The sequence below is a fragment of the Neofelis nebulosa genome, chromosome 3, assembly GCF_028018385.1.
Source record: "Neofelis nebulosa isolate mNeoNeb1 chromosome 3, mNeoNeb1.pri, whole genome shotgun sequence".
NCBI classification, from domain to species: Eukaryota; Metazoa; Chordata; class Mammalia; order Carnivora; family Felidae; genus Neofelis; species Neofelis nebulosa.
Window position 1 is genome coordinate 185,820,611 of NC_080784.1, and position 17,887 is coordinate 185,838,497.

At 38.8% G+C, this 17,887-nt stretch overlaps 1 protein-coding gene across 3 annotated transcripts in view; it reads right to left on the reverse strand.

The window, feature by feature from the left end:
• The window catches only part of TBC1D19 (TBC1 domain family member 19), a 146,329-nt gene extending 135,604 nt beyond the window's left edge, over nucleotides 1-10,725 (reverse strand). For 2 of the 3 annotated variants that reach the window (XM_058722902.1, XM_058722903.1), the window contains exon 1: nucleotides 10,487-10,725. In XM_058722902.1, coding sequence (XP_058578885.1) covers nucleotides 10,487-10,585 — 99 coding nt within the window. In that variant the 5' untranslated portion in view covers nucleotides 10,586-10,725. The remainder of the gene's footprint in view (nucleotides 1-10,486) is intronic. The other variant, XM_058722905.1, reaches the window with a different exon arrangement.
• Nucleotides 10,726-17,887: the final 7,162 nt, after the last annotated feature.

Genomic DNA, 17,887 nt, shown 5'->3' on the forward strand with positions numbered 1-17,887 from the left:
AGATGCACAGAGAAAAAAAAAATAATGGAAAACACAGAAAAAGAGTACTGGATACAAGTGGGATTCAGTGAAAAGTCTAACATGTATAAATTGAAGTCTCAGAAAGAGAGGAGAGAGAAAATGTGGCAGAATAAATATTGGAACAAATAATGGCCAAGAATTTTCCAAAACTGGTGAAAAGATATCAACCCCAGATTTATTTTATTTTATTTTATTTATTTTTTTTTTAATGTTTTTTATTTATTTTTGGGACAGACAGAGACAGAGCATGAACGGGGGAGGGGCAGAGAGAGAGAGACACAGAATTGGAAACAGGCTCCAGGCTCCGAGCCATCAGCCCAGAGCCCGACGCGGGGTTCGAACCCACGGACCGCGAGATCGTGACCTGGTTGAAGTCGGACGCTTAACCGACTGCGCCACCCAGGCGCCCCGTCAACCCCAGATTTAATAAGCCCCACAAACTCAAACCAGAATAAATTAAATAATAATAATACAAACAACAACAATATAAACAACAATACAATAATTCAAATAACAAATAAGAAAACAAACAAATAATAATAACACACCAGAGCACATTTTAACAAAACTACCAAACACCAAAGACATAAACGTTAAAAGCAGTCAGGGTATGCTGGGGTGGGGCATACCAGTGGATAACAAAAAAATTAATGTCTGACTTCATAAAACAGACACCAAAATCTCCCCCCCAAAAAAGTCTCAACATGGCTGAAAAAAAAATTACTACCAACTTTGAAAGCTATATGCATAAAAAAATCCTTCAATAACGAAGATGAAATAAAGACATCATCAGACAAATATAACTGAAGAATTCATCACCAAGAAACTAAAGATAGTTATAATAAAAGAAAAATAATCTCAGGGTAAATATGGAAAAAAAAGACGGAAATGAGCAAAAAAGGATAAAAATGTGGTTAAATATGAGTAAATATGGACTATTGATGCTACAAAACAATAATAGCAATGTCTTGAGGGATTTAAATTACACACAAAAGGCATGGCAAAAATAACAAAAGGAAAATGCCATAAATGAGTAAAGTGTTCTAAGTTCTAGAATTATATAAAAGGGAACTAGTAAAAGTAATAATTTATTTGAGATTTATGCATTACATATATAATTGATATGAGATTAATCAAAAATGAATTTTGTAACATCTAGGGTAGCTATTTAAAGAACAGTAAAACAATGTGTAACTAACACATTAACAGAGAGAAAAATAATAAAACATTTGAATAACAGTTGAATAATCAGAAAAATAAAGAAAACATAATAGAAAGCAAATAGATCAATTAAAAAAAACAAATATTAAGACAGGAAATACAAATGCAATATATCAATAAATTCATTGAATGTAAATAGACTAAACAATACAACTAAAAGACAATGGCTGTGGGGCTCCTGGGTGGCTCAGTCAGTTAAGCGTCCAACTTCGGCTCAGGTTATGATCTCACGGTACATGAGTTCAAGCCCCACGTCAGTCTCTGTGCTGACAGCTCAAAGTCTGGCGCCTGCTTCAGATTCTGTATCTCCTCTCTCTCTGTGCCCCTCCCCTGCTCACTCTCTGTCTCTCTCTCAAAAATAAACATTAAAATTTTTTTTTTAAAAAGACAATGGTTATTAGACTGGATTTAAAAAATAACTATATATTGCCAATGGTTTCAACAGACACATCTTAAATAGAGTCACAGAAGGGGTGAAAATAAAAGTATGGAAAAAGTCATACTATGCAACCACTAACCAAAGAAAGCTAGTATAGGTACACTAACATCAGCAAAACAGATTTTAAGGCAAAAAATTCACTAGAAATAAAGGACATTTCATAATGACTAAGGGGTTAGGCCATCTAGAAGATATCACAATATAAATCTTATACAACCAATAAAATAGCCTTAAAATATAGAAAGCAAAAAATTGAGTGTTAAAGACATAGACAAAGATACAATCACGGTGGGAGATTTTAACATATTTCTTTCAATAGCTGATAAAATAAGCAGAAAAAATTCAGTAAGATTATAGAAAAGGTGAACAGCATAATTAACAAGTAGACCTCAGTGGCATATCTCATTGAACCAACAGTGACAGTATACACATTTTTTCCTAGTGCACATGGAACACTTAGCAAAATTGATTATATACTGGGTTATAAAGCAAGTCCCTAAAATTTTACATAAATAGAATATCTCAGTTGCTTAGAAACTAAGCAATATACTTTAGAATACCCTTGGGTCAAATTTAAAATTACAAAAAATACTATAAAATATTTTGAATGAAAGGATAATGAAAATATGATTCATTAAAACTGTGGGATACAGTTAAAGTAGTGCTTAGAGGGAAAATTATAACCTTAAATACATATTTTAGAAACGAAGAATGGTTTCAAGTCCTTGATGTATACTTCCATTTCAAGGAACTAATAACAACAGAAACCAAACAACCAAAACCAGAACAAAACAAAACAAAACAAAACAAAACAAAACAAAACCCCAGCAAATCAATCCTAAAGAAAGTGAGAAGCAATTAATAATAAAGATATGATACAAACTTAAGGCAAAATCAGCAAAGCCGAAATTGTTTTTGATGAGATTAATACAACTGAGAGACCCCTAGCAAAACTGTTCAAACACACACACCACACATGCATGCACACAAATTACCACTATCAGAAATTGTAATAGAATTTTGAGACATTAAAAAGAAATATAACGTTGGGAGTGCAAGCTGGTGTAGCCACTCTGGAAAACAGTATGGAGGTTCCTCAAAAAACTAAAAATAGAACTACCCTATGACCCAGCAATTGCACTACTAGGCATTTATCCATGGGATCCAGGTGTGCTGTTTCAAAGGGACACATGCACCCCCATGTTTATAGCAGCACTATCAACAATAGCCAAAGTATGGAAAGAGCCCAAATGGCCATCGATGGATGAATGGATAAACAAGATGTGGTATATACATATATATATATATATATATATATATATATATATATATATATATACATACATACACACACACACATACATACATACAATGGAGTATTACTTGGTAATCAAAAAGAATGAAATCTTGCCATTTGGAATTACGTGGATGGAACTGGAGGGTATTATGCTAAGTGAAATTAGTCAGAGAAAGACAAAAATCATATGACTTCACTCGTATGAGGACTTTAAGAGACAAAACAGATGAACATAAGGGAAGGGAAACAAAAATAATATAAAAACAGGGAGGGGGACAAAACAGAAGAGACTCATAAATATGGAGAATAAACTGAGGGTTACTGGAGGAGTTGTGGGAGGGCGGATGGGCTAAATGGCTAAGGGGCACTAAGAAATCTACTCCTGAAGTCATTGTTGCACTACATGCTAACTAATTTGGATGTAAATTTTAAAAAATAAAAAATAAAACAAGTTTAAAAAAAAAGAAATATGTTTATCATAAAAAAATTTAGGCAAATTCCCTGAAAAACACAACTTATCAAAACTCACAATAAAAGGAATAGAAAATCTTAATATTCCTATATATATTAAAACTTAATGTTATTAAAAATCTTGCCAATACGATATTAAAGAATAAGAATGAAGTTGGAGGCCTGACACCACCCAACTTCAGCTTAGTACAAAGCTACTGAAATCAAGACAGTGTGGTAATGGTGAAAAATTAGACAAACAGATCAATGGAATGGATTAGAGATCCAGAAATACCAAAACAAACATAGCCAACTGATCTATGACAAAGGAGCAAATGCAATTTTTTGAATTTTTTTTTTGAAGAGCAAAGACAGTCTTTTCAACACGTCAACAAGTTGTCCTCAAACAATTTGACAGCCACATACCAAAAAAAAATCTAGATACATACCTCATACCCTTCACAAAAATTAACTCAAAATGGATCACTGACCTAAATTCAAAGCCCAGAATTAGAAGACTTCTAAAAGATAAGATAAGAGAAAACCTAACTGACCCTGGGTTTGTCAATTAATCTTTAGACACACCAAAAGCACAATCCATAAAAGAAAAAAATGATAAGTTGGATTCCATTAAAATTTAAAACCTTCTTTGCAAAAGATATTAAGAGAATGAAAAGACTAGCCCCCGACTGGAAGAAAATACTCGTAAAACACATAACGGATACAAAAAAAAATTGTACCCAAATATATAACAAACTCTTAAAATTCAACAATAAGAAAGAACATACAATTTAAAAATGGGCAAAAGATCTGAACAGACACCTCACCAAAGAAGGTATACAGATCGCAAATACACATCTGAAATGATGCACAGTGTTATATGTCATTAAAGAACTGCAAATTAAAACAACAGTAAGATTATCGCATCTATCAGAATGGTTAAAATCTAAAGCACGGGTAACACAAATGCTGGTGAAGATGTGGAGCAACAGAAACATTCCCTTACTGCTAATGAGAGAGTAATATGGTACAGCCGCGTTAAAAGATAAGCTGTCAGTTTCCAGCAAAGTTCATCATAGTCTTATCATACAGTCTAGCAGTTATGCTCCTTGGCATTTAACCAAGTGAGTGGGAAACTTATGTCAACACAAAAATCTACACAGGAATGTTTTACCAGTTTTCGCTGCCAAAACTTGGAAGCAACCAAGATGTCCTTCAATAGAATGTATAAATAAACTGTGATACATGCACATAATAGAATATTATTCCAAAGGGAAAAAACAGCTATCAAGCCACAAAGAGACATAGGGGAAACATACTGCATATTACCAAGTGAAAGAAGCCAGTTTGAAAAGGCTACATACTGCATGAGTCCAACTATATGACATTCTCAAAGGTGAAACTATAGAGACAGAAAAGTCAGTGGTCACCAGGGGCTTGGGAGGAAAGGAGGGAGGAGGGGTAGGTGGGACACAAAGGATTTTTAGGACAGTGCAAGTATTCTACAAGATACTGAAATAGTGAATATATGACATTATACATTTGTCAAAACCATTAGAACTGTACAACACAAAGAGTGAATCCTGATGTGAACTACAGATTTTATTTAGTAACTGTATATCAATATTTATTCACCAATTGTAAAAAAAGTACCACATTAATGCAAGATGTTAATAATAGGGGAAACTGTGTGCAAGGGAAATGGGAATATATGGGAATTCTGTTATCTTCCGCTCAGTTGGCTATAAACTTAAAACTATTCTAAACAGTAAAGTCTGCTAGGGGCTCCAGGGTGACTCAGTGGGTTGAGTGACCGACTCTTGATTTCAGCTCAAGTCATGATCCCAGGGTCATGTGCTCAAGCCCCAAGTAGGGCTCTGCACTGAGCGTGGAGGCTGCTTAAGATTCTCTCTCTCCCTCTCTGCCTCACTCCTCTGCTCACACTTTCTCTAAAAAAAAAAACAAGGGCTACTGGGTGGCTCAGTTGGTTAAGCATCCAGCTCTTAGTTTTGGCTCAGGTCGTGATCTCCTGGTTTGTGGGTTTGAGTCTCACGTCGGGCTCCACAGTGACAGCTTGTGTGCTTGCTCTCTCTCTCAAAATAAATACATAAGTAAATAAATAAATAAATGAATGAATGAATAAATAAATAAACCTTAAAAAATAAAGTTAAAAATAAAAAATAAAGTCTGCTAATTAAAAAAACAAAACAAACAAACAAACGAACAAAAAACAACCTTCCCCAAAGGAAGTCTAAGACACCGACTTCACTGGAGAATTCTTCCAAACACCTGAGAAAGAAAGAATACAATCTCATAACACTCTTACAGCAAACAAAAAATAAAAAAGGAGGGACCTCTTCTCTTATTCATTTCATCAGGTCAGCATAACCTTGATATAAAGCTTGTCAAAGACGTTACAAGAAAGGAAAATTACAGAGCAGTTTTTCTCATGGACATAGATGCAATCCTCCAACATTTATTATTGGAGTTCTACTAATACACAGGATGTCGAAAGCCAGTACAAGAGCATGCCTCTCCCACCCTAACAACGAGAAAAAGCGGTATAATCTACCCAATCATAACTTTTGAACCCACCAGAAAATTGAGGTTGTAGGACAACCAAATGAATTAAATTTCAAAGAATAACAAGTCCCTCCAAGGACAGATGGGACTCCAAACTATTTTCCTTTGGCAGAGCACAGGAGGAAAAGGAAACTACCACACAAGCAAGAAGAAATACAGCTAAAATTTTAACTATAGTAGACTGCATGTGGGGTAATATGTCCGTTTAGAATAACTAGGAGCTCAAAACACAAGGGGAATTTACACTCACTTTCATGCTCTTTTCCATGGGTCTCCCACCCAAGAGAATGGGGGCAGAGCAGAGAATGGGCAGAGAGCCCTTTTTCGTGACACAGGTGCACAGAAGGGATAAGCTGTCACTCCAGCACAGGAATAAAACCATGCTACCTTCTCTAAACTCTCCTCTCACATGAGGAAATGACCTTAAACCTCTGAGAGAGGGTTCAGAAAACATCCCACTCTAACGACAAGGCAATAATTGTTTCTGGGGGTGAGATAGACGCAAAAATGATCTTACTCATGGTAAAGTAAAAATCAATCAATCAATCAATCAATCCAACTGTCTTGGGCCCAGGATCCTACACCAGTACAAAGCAGAAGTGAGCCAGCTCTAGGGAGGTCAGGAATCTCTCTTTCATCCATCATCTGCCACAGATACAAGGCAGAGTTTGGCTGCCAAGAAGAGAAGAAGAAGGAACACTGAGAAAGACCCATTCCCAAGGCAAATGGACTGTATATTAGAGAATGCCTGTATCTACCGTGAGCTTAGGACTGAGTAACAACTTTCTACTGCTAAGAGAAAGATAAGGGTAGGGAGAGAGACTTCTCTCCGTGGCACAAGCAAGCAGAGGCAGATGAAAGCACAGGATGTAGTACAATGAGAAAAACCTTCCAGTAGTCCAGAACCCTTTCTAAGCACAAGGTTACAGCAGCCCACCAAATTTGAAGCCTATCGTACACTGAAGCTATTGACAGTAGTAACAAAACCCAAGCCTAGCTTGACTCCCACTGTACTGACTTCCATACTCAGTAAGCCTCCATACTCACTTGAACAAAATTGCCAATCTACTTGACCTAATTGACATTTACAGAATACCCAGAGCAGAATGCTCATTCTTTTCAAATACATATGGAATATTCAACAAGTAAATAACCTGAACTGCCCTGAGTACATTTTTTACTTAACTTTTTTATTAAAAATGCTCCCACCAAGAAAACTCCAGGCCCCAGTGACTTTACTGGGAATCCTACCAAATATTTAAGAAGGAAAAGTATTAATTCTATACAAATACTTCCAGAAAATAGGAAAGAGGGAACATTTCCCAACTCAATTTACGAGATCAGCATTACCTGATAAAATTAGACAAAGTTTTATAAAACTATACACCAATATTTTCCATGAAAATATCCACAAAATCTTCCACAAAATATTAACAAATTGAATAAAAAATGTACATGTGGATAATGCATCATAACTAAGTGGAATTTATCTCAAGAATGCAAAATTGGTTCAACATTCAAAACCAATCAGTGTTGTTCACCATATCAACATGAGCATCTCTACAGACACAAGAAAAGTATCTCACAAAATTCAACATCCATTCATAATAAAACTCTGAGAAAACAAGCAATAAAAGAGAGCTTCCTCAACCTAATAGAACACATCTATATACCACTGCAGTAGAGGTACTAGCCAGTGCAACAAGACAAAAAAAAGAAAGAAGAAAAGGCATACAGACAGTAAGGAAGAAGTAAAATTGTCTTTATTCACATATGACACATGTGCTTGGAAAATCCTATGCAACCTACAAAAAGTGGTACTATAACTAACAAGCAAGTTTAGTGAGGTCACAAGATACAAGGTAAATATACAAATATCAATCATATTACTGCATACTGACAACAAACAAGTGGAAAATGAAATGAGAAAGAATTTATAATAGCATTTATAATAGCATCAAGAAAACAAGAAATACTTAGGGGAAAATCTAAACAAAATATGTGCAAGGTTTGTATACTGAATTATAAAACACCAACAAGAGAAAATAAAGAAAATAGAAATAAAGAGACAAAATGTGTTCATAGGCAGAAAATTCAATGTTGTTACCATGTCAATTCTCCCAAAATTGACCTACAGATTCAACATATTCCCAATCCAAATCCCAGTAAACTTTTTGTAGTAATTTGCAAGATGATTCTAAACTTTAAATGGAAAGACAAAGGATCTGGAATAGCCAAAACAATTTTGAAACAGAGGAACAAAGCTGGAAAACTAAATATCTGATTTCAAGACTTACTTTAAAGTTACAAAAATCAAAACAAATAGATCAGTGGAACAGATTAAAGAGCCAGAAACAGAGGTGTGTGTGTGTGTGTGTGTGTGTGTGTGTTACTAAGTTAATTTTCAACAAAAGAACCAACGAAATTAGTGGAGAAAGGATAGGTGGTCAACAAATAGGTAATGGAAATAGGTACAATATTGGACATCTATCTATCTATCTATACCAAAAAGTTAACTCAAGGGGTGCCTGGATGGCTCAGTCAGTTGAGCATCTGACTTCAAGTTCAGATCATGATCTCACAGTTGGTGGGTTCAATCCCCACATCGGGCTCTGTGCTGACAGCTAGCTCAGAGCCAGGAACCTGCTTTGGATTCTGTGTCTCCCTCTCCCTCTGCCCCTCCCCTGCTTGCACTCTCTCTCTTTCTTTCTCTCTCTCTCTCTCTCTTTCTCTCTCTCTGAAATAAATAAAACATAAAAAAGTTTTTTAATTAACTCAAAATGCATCACATATATAAATGTAAAAACTAAAACCATAAAACTTCTAGAACCAACCTTAGGAGAAACTTTTTGAGGCCTTGGGTTAGGCAAAGATTCATAGGCACAGCACAAAAACACAAATCACAAAAGAAGAAACTGATAAAAAAAAAATTGCCATCAAAATAAAAAAAAGTTTTGCTCTTTGAAACATCCAGTTAAGGAAATGAAAAGATAAAGCCACAGATTGACAGAGAATATTTCCGAGATGCTTATCTGATAAAAGACTTGTGTCATATATAAAGAATACTTACAATTCAACAATGAAATAACAATTAAATTTTTTTTTAATGTTTATTCATTATTGAGAGACAGAGAGAGACAGAGCGCGAACATGGGAGGGGCAGAGAGAGGGGGAGACGCAGAGTCCGAAACAGGTTCCAGGCTCTGAGCTAGCTGTCAGCACAGAGCCTGAGGCGGGGCTCGAACTCACGAGCTGTGAGATCATTGCCTGAGCGGAAGTCGGACGCCCAACTGACTGAGCCACCCAGGCGCCCCAACAAACAATTTTTTTTAATGGGCAAAAGATTTGCACAAACTACATCATCAAAGAAGGTATTAACATATAGTAAGATGCTCAATATTAGTCATAAAGGCAATGCAATTAAAACCACAATAGGATATCATTATGCTTCCACCAGAGGAGTGTAATTAATAAGTAAAAATTAATTAATAAAAACTGGTATCAAGTACTAGCAAGGATGCAGAGCAACTGAAACCCTCATAACTGTTGGTGGAAATGCAAAGTGATACAGCCACTCCGGAAAAGTTTGGCAGATTCTTACAGAATTAAACATACACTTAACCATGGAACTCAGGATTTCCACTCCTAGGTATCTATCCAAAAGAAAAGAAAGATATTCAAGCAAAAAGCTGTATCAAAATGTATACATCCGCTTTATTCAAAATCTCTATAACCGAAAACGGCCCACAACTATAACTGAAAATGCCCAGCAACTAATGAATGGATAAACAAACAGTACATCCAAACACTGAAATATTACTCAGCAATCAAAAGGAACAGAGTTAGTGAAATACCAAAATGTGAATAAATTTCAAAAGCCTTATGCCGAATGACAGAAACCAGACACACAACTTTACACACGGTACGACTCCATTTATAAGACATTCACACAAAAAGATCTCCTGATCAATCTCTGCCTCCAAAGAACTTGGCACGTTAGAAAATACTCAGGAAATGCCGGGTGGAGCGATAAAGTAAGAAATCACTGCAGAGAGGACACAGTGCAAGAAGGTGACAGATTGCCGGAAAGCAAAAAGGCACCGAGGTTGGGGGGGGGGAGTCCAAACCCACCCACAGGACGAAAAATGTGAGAGAAGACGTGGTCCAACGCATCGCTACTGATTCCAGCAGCTTAAAAAATTAGACCTTGGAAAGGGCTGCAGTATGAATGAAGAGCCTCGGCGCTCTCGGGCCTAAAGAAAGGCGGGATGCGCCCCACCCTCCTTTAAAAATCCACTGCACCACGCGCGAGGCTGAGCCGGTGGAGTTTACACCTGCAAGGGAGGTTCCTCGGTGCCCGGGGGCCGAGCTGGGGAGACCAGAGGCGGGCTCCGGCTTGGGTGAGCGGGGTGCAGGAGACCAGGCATCGCCGCGGCCCCGCCCGTCTCCATCCTTCCCCACTCGGCCTCACTCACCCAGGCCTGCCGTTCCAACTGAGCGTACAAATTGGAGCCCTTGAGCTTTTGGACTATCTGGGCAATAACGAGAGAAAGATCCGACTCCTCCTGCAACATTTCCCCTGCCCTAGCCCGCCAAGCCGCGGGGACAGGCTGGCGCGGAGAGAACGGACTACGGGGTCCCACTCGGGGCCAGTGACACTTCTCCGGGACCTTCTGACGCCGGGACTCTTTCGGCGGGCGTTACCAGGCAACTGCCGGGCCGTGAGTCCGTTCCTCTCTGGTCCCCCCGGCGGCTCAAGGTCCCGGCGCTTGCGTTCCGCTGGCGGAAAAACGTCCCGGCTGGGGGTAGTTTTTCATGCCATTGTTCCTGCTTATTGTACCTCTTCCAGAGCTGCAGCGCCTCTGATGCGCAAGGGGAACTCAGAGTCGTGTATTTGTGTGTTTTATTATAATGGATCCTTTCCTTTCCACCTTTCAGTCTCTGCAGAAACAGGGCTGTGCCCACAGTTACGTGGAAAAATTACTCCCAAGGATTATCAGGTTCTTGGGTGAGATGCTTCCATTTCAGAACTCAGTTTCTATCTCTGTAAAATAACACCAGTTCACAAGATGTTGTGATGATCGGCTGAGGTAACAATTGTGAAGGTGGCTAGTACTTCATTTTCTTTCCACTTCTCCTGTTTCTATTCTCTGGGGTCTTATACCGGGAATAAATAGACAACATCTTTTCATCAAACAGCTACAACTTAACCAAGAAGCATTTATTGATAGGTTTTCTGTGAAGCATTGGCAATTCAAAGACGGCTGAGACATTGCCCCAGTCCAAGGGATGTACCATCGAGATTCCTCTTCGTCCATGTATTCATGTATTCATTCATTCAATCATTTATTCAAAATCTGTCCAGCTTTCAAAAAGAAAATCCATTCAGCTTTCAATTATTGAGCATTTACATACAAGAAACTGTGTGGGCACAAAGGTAAATAAAACTGGGTTCTTGCCTTCAAAGAAACATATCAAAGATTTTTAGTAGATCTAGAAGAAACTGATTTAACTAATTGAATGGCATTCCCAAAGACAGCTGGAAAATCCCTATGGAATAATAGCAACATTAGAATAACCTCACCAAAACAATCCAGAATTAATTTCAAATGTGTTTATGCATGTACCTTAAGCAAAGCAAAGATTCCAAAGAAACAGACCAAGATTACTGCAAAAACTACTCTAGCCTAACTACATTAAACTTCAACGTAATATTCAATCAGATCCTCTGATTCAATAGGCTTCTTGTAGGACCTACTAATCCGCATTTCTGGGGTGCACGCTCCAAGGAGATTGTGATGCTGGTGGTTCAAGAACTATGTTCTGAGTAGCAAAGGACTAGAGCAGGTACATGATAGAAATTCTACATGATAGAAAAAGGCCTGGACCTTTGGAATTTCTGCACAACACCCTGGCATTCCTAATACTACTGTTCAGAATATTGTAATGGTAAATACAGATTCCAAATAACCCATTTGGTCACGTTTGTTTATTAAAAACAACTTTGGAAAGAGGCAGGAAAAAGAAGTATGTAAAAGCAACTAAAGACAGACTTCACAAAACGTGTAGTTTCTCTACAAACATTCCCCCACAACTCTGAATTTCTCCAACTTGTAGATGAGTAAATGTCCCCAACCCTCTAAAGCCTCTCCATCCCAACACCCAACCCATGCATAAATCTCCAGCACAAACGTCACTTTGAACAGAAAAAGAAAACCATGGAGAGAGTTCTAAGAATGCTTAGGTTGAGGGGCACCTGGGTGGCTCAGTCAGTTAAGTGTCTGACTCTTTATTTCTGCTTAGGTCATGATCTCATGGTTCATAAGATGGAGACCAGGGTTGGCGCAGAGCCTGCTTGGGACTCTCTCTCTCTCTCTCTCTCTCTCTCTCAAAATAAATAAATAAACTTTAAAAAAAAGAATGCTTAGGTTGAGAAGGGTCTTAAATCACATAAAGGAAAGAAGAAAGCCATGGTACCTAGAGCCAGAAAATAACAGAGCTCCCTCTGCTATGTACCCCAAAATTGCATAAGTCCCTTCCCCTGTCAGAGTTTCAACTTTCTTGTCTGTAACGGGAAGGTAAATACCTACCTGAGGGGACACTATGGGGAAAGATGTACTAGTATTAAAATATCAGTAAATATTAATAAATATCAAATTTGAGATGAGCAAATAAAAATAATGTCCAATGCTATTGACAAGGGAATGGAAAGTAAATAAAGGTAGCAATGTATGTGAAAGTGCCCGGTACAATTTTTTGCACAGATAGAGGCTTTAAAACGTTTTTTCTAAAGGCGTGCCTGGGTGGCTCAGTCGGTTAAGCGTCTGACTTCGGCTCAGGTCATGATCTCACCATTCACGAGCTCGAGCCCCACGTAGGGCTCTGTGCTGACAGCTCCAAGCCTGGAACCTGCATTTGATTCTGTGTCTCCCTCTCTCTCTCTGCTCCTCCCCCACTCATGTTCTGTCTCTCAAAACTACACTTGATCTTAGCCAAAAGGCCGAGAAGCGATCTGTCTCTCAAAACTAAATGTTAAAAAACAATTTTTAAGTTTTTTTTTTTTTTTTCCTGAGGGGAGAACAATTTGCAGTCTTTAAAGCAGCAATTAAGAAGTTTGGATTTGATTCGGAAGACCTGCCCAAGCAAAATAAAAACAAAAATTCTTAATCCTAGTATTGAAGATTTGTTTCTTACATACATAGAAGCAGGTGTGTTGGGTTATAATTCAATTCTAGAATGCCCTCGGTTCTCTTTTTCCAATTCAATGTAACAAAACTTTTCAGAACACCTGCTCTGTGCTAAGAAAGGCAAGGAATACAAAGATGAGTAAGAAATGGTCCTTTCTCCCAAAAAATTCTGTCTCAAAGAGATAGCGAGGCCACCACAAAAGGAGCTACAATGGTAGACAGGTCCCTTTAGACTCCTATCTGTGTTTCTAGAAATCGTATTATTTTAATTATTTTGACTATTTATTTTTGAGAGAGAGAGAGAGAGAGAATGGGAGGGAGAGGGCAGGGAGAGAGAGAGACACAGAATCTAAAGCAGGCTCCAGGCTCCAAGCTGTCAGCACAGAGCCAATGCGGGGCTTGAACTCACAAACCATGAAATCGTGGCCTGAGCCGAAGTTGGACACTAAACCTACTGAGCCACCCAGGCACCCCAGAATTTTTATTAAAGTCATTGTCCCTGTAGAAACGGAAAGTGGAGATTTCCATCTCCATCGCACAATGAGATTTCCATCTCCATCGCACAATGAGATTTCCATCTCCATCGCACAATGAGATTTCCATCTCCATCGCACAATGAGAACTTTGCCTTAGAAATCCTCACTCTGCTGACAGTGGGAGGGAATTGGGAAAACACTCTAGTTCTGCCATTTTTTTGAGTTTATGTATTTTGAGAGAGAGAGAGAGAGACGGAAAGAGAGAGAGAAAATCCCCAGTAGGCTTCGAGCTGTCACCATGCAGAGCCCCACATGGCCCTATCCCACTGACCATGAGATCATGATCTGAGCCAAAATCAAGAGTTGGATGCTTAATCCACTGAGCCACCCGGATGCCCCATCTGACACTTTAGAGTGAACTATGACCCAACCTAATGGACGAATAACAAAATGAATGCAATCTCATCTGAGTAGTTAAAACTATACAAACAGGGGGGTGCCTGAGTGGCTCAGTCAGTTAAGTGTCCCACTCTTGATTTCAGCTCAGGTCATGATCTCAAATTGGTGGGATCGGGCCATGGAGGGCTGTATATTGTCAGCACGGAGCCTGCTTAGGATTCTCTCTCTCCCTCTCTCTCTCTCTACCCCTCCCCTGTTCTCTCTCTCTCTCAAAATAAATAAGTAAACATTTAAAAAAAAAAAAAACTAAACAAAGAGAAACAAAAGTAAAATAAATGCAGATTGAATTCTCCTCAAAAGCCCCTCAAATTCAAAGCAAAGGCACTTCCGGACCAACATGTGTAAAGGTCTGCCTTTCTCAGATCTGCTCTGCTTTGATTTATTTTGTATATACCATTGTGACAGATTTCACTGTGGGCAAGAGGGTGGGAGGAAACCACACACCAGTCGCGTCATCTGAGCAAAGACGAGGACCACATCAAAAACACCCTGTGTATTTGTGAGTTCAAGCCCCGTGTCAGGCTCTGCACTGACGGCGTGGAGCCTGCTTGGGATTCTGTTTCTTCCTCTCTCTCTCTCTCTGTCTCTCTCTCTCTCTGTCTCTCTCTCTCTCTCTCTCTCTCTGCCCCTTCCCTGCTTGCTCTCTCTCAAAAATAAAAGAAATAAACTTAAAACAAACAAACAAACAAACACAAAAACCTTGTGAGCCGAACACAAAAATGAGGCTTGCATAAACTGCAGAATCCACAATGAAAGTATTTTCAGCTATTGTTTCAGGAGACACTGCTATGAGCATGCTGTACTAGAATAGATTTAATTTTATGTTGTCAAGAGCTTACTTAAAATAAATAGCAAGTATTCTGTGTGTTGCATGTACCACAAATGCCACAGGCCTCCTGTCTGGTAACAAATGAGCTCATTGTGATACCAGTTGTCTGTCACCGGATAGTTAGCCCCCATATGCCAGCACAGGATCTCACACTCCTCTTCAAAGTCTCTTCCTGATACTTCTGGGAATCGTCAGGAAGTGGCATACATGGGCTTAGGAAAAAGTCTGTGATCTGCCCTGCCTGCTTTCGTGGTATCCAACCCCTCAAAGCTACTGTCCAAGGTGCTGCTTCTTGGTGCTCCCAAGGCTGCAAAAGCCCAGAGTTGCTTAAATCCCAAGGCTCAGAAAAACCCTCAAGAACAAAGCCCCTTGTGATTCTGTTTGCCACCTCTCTCTTTTTTTTTGTTTTATTTTTATTTTTATTTTTTTCACTATATGAAATTTATTGTGAAATTGGTTTCCATACAACACCCAGTGCTCATCCCAAAAGTGCCCTCCTCAATACCCATCACCCACCCTCCCCTCCCTCCCACCCCCCATCAATCCTCAGTTTATTCTCAGTTTTTAACAGTCTCCTATGCTTTGGCTCTCTCCCACTCTAACCTCTTTTTTTTTTTTCCTTCCCCTCCCCCATGGGTTTCTGTTAAGTTTCTCAGGATCCACATAAGAGTGAAACCATATGGTATCTGTCTTTCTCTGTATGGCTTATTTCACTTAGCATCACACTCTCCAGTTCCATCCATGTTGCTACAAAAGGCCATATTTCATTCTTTCTCATTGCCGCGTAGTATTCCATTGTGTATATAAACCACAATTTCTTTATCCATTCATCAACCCACCCCAGCTAATACGCCAGAGCCACCTCTCTTTACAAGGAGGTCAGATCTGGCTTCTGAATCCAAGCTGAATATCAGAGCATGCTATTGGAGGAAAGCGAATTTTGCTACCCCAAAGTATGTCTTTAAGGCATAAAGATTATTTTGACCTAGGCATTTAGCCAGCAGATTCAGGAAAAGTCCTTTACTCAACTGCTTAAGTTTGTATTGAAAGGGGACCTGTACCAGGAAGAGAGCTATAACAGAGATATCTTTTTCTCTAAAAAATTTATCTGCATATGAGGACAACCTTTGTTTCCTAAACATCTTCTCTGCCTCCCTGTGAATGATATTCCTCCCCTTGGTATCCCCGAACCCCTACCCCTTTCCTTAGCTCAGAATGTTATATAAGCTTCAATTAACTAGCGGTCCTTAAGTCTTCATATCTTTTGAGGGATTCACTATCCATGATGTTTTGTTTGTTTTCCTCCCATTAATTTGACTCATATCAATTTAATTATTAGACCAGCCAAAGAACCTAGAATGGAAGAGGAAAAAATTTTATGCCCCTACACTATACTCCATTTCTCCATCTTTCTTACCTCTGGCCCCAGGCTATTTTGTGTCAATGGGGAGGATTGGGGCTATTGATTTCATGAACAATCTCAGAGACTGTGTTGGCTTCATGTTAAATATAAAGCACACGAAAAATCCAAGTAACAGTGGTATAAATAACAGAATATTTATTATTAGCAACAAGTCTGAAGGAATGTACAAAGGTTGGATTAATGCCTCAACAACATCATCAAAAATCTAAGCTCTTTCCTTCTTTCCCATTCTTAGTTGGTCTTCACCATTCAGTTTACTGACTTTGTCTTAAGGTGGCTGCTGCAGATCCAAATATGACATTGTTCTACCACTGTCTACAAAGGAAGGCTGGAAGAAGGCAAGAGTTCTCAATGACTGTGTAAGTCTCTCTCTGACTTTCCCATGCATCGTATTGCCCAAAGCTGTGTCACCTGTCACCTGACCACCTCTATCCCCAACAGAAGGGCAAGAAATGGTCTGATATTTTACCCTCAATTCTGGGAGAAAGATGGAGAAGAATGGCCTGTTGATTCTACCAGATTGTCCAAAAACACCTTCGGCGTCAGATTGGCATTGTGATATGAACACTTGTAAGTGAGCATTCCTGACTGACATTTGAGCCAATTGGACCACAATTAAATTAGAGTCGGGCAATATCAGGATCACTTATCATTCAGAGTGTTGGTCATGTGATGTTCAGAACGTGGAAGCTAAATTATAGTACTTATTGATGTGGCATTTTTCTCAGTATTATGGTGACATTTTAAAAGTTAAAAATAAATAATGTCGACCCATTTCCAAACTAAGGTCTATGAGTAAAAGATTATGTGACAAGAACAGAATTTTTGTGTTATTATGTTTTAAAAAAAGACAAAAACTGATTACTTGTGAAGAAAACAGCTTGTTCATAAATGACTTTCAGTGAACACTTTCCTGTATCTAGAAGTCACTCTACTAGAATTCTAGATTATTCTCTCTGGTTGTACAAGCAGAAGTGAGTACTGGAAATAACTTATTCTCTAATACAATCTATACTGCTTGGAGCAAAAGAAGCTTACTGCTGCTAAGTGATGGATGGCCTACTTTCTCCAGACACTTCCTCTAGGTTTTGGGTAACACAGTAGAGCAAGATCTACTTGACTCATTTTCTCCTCAAATTCTCTAATCATAGCTCTGCTTTCTCACCTCCTCCAGCCAAACTACACCACACACACACACACACACACACACACACACACACACACACACAATTTCCACTCCAGGATGTGTCATTTTTTATTGTTCTTTCTTATTTTGTATGGTCTTTCCTCCCTTGCCTCCTGGAAAACTCACACAGTCTGCATTCTTTTTTTGTTTGTTTGCTTCCAGTTTTCTTGAAGGCATAGCAACATGTACAGGGCAATTACATATATGAGACTAGAAAGGCTGTGATATTAATTACTTGAGATCAAATTGAAGGTTGCAGTGGGGCCTGTCCTTGTCCATCAGGGAAGGTAAAATTTGTCCATCTGGATGTGTACGG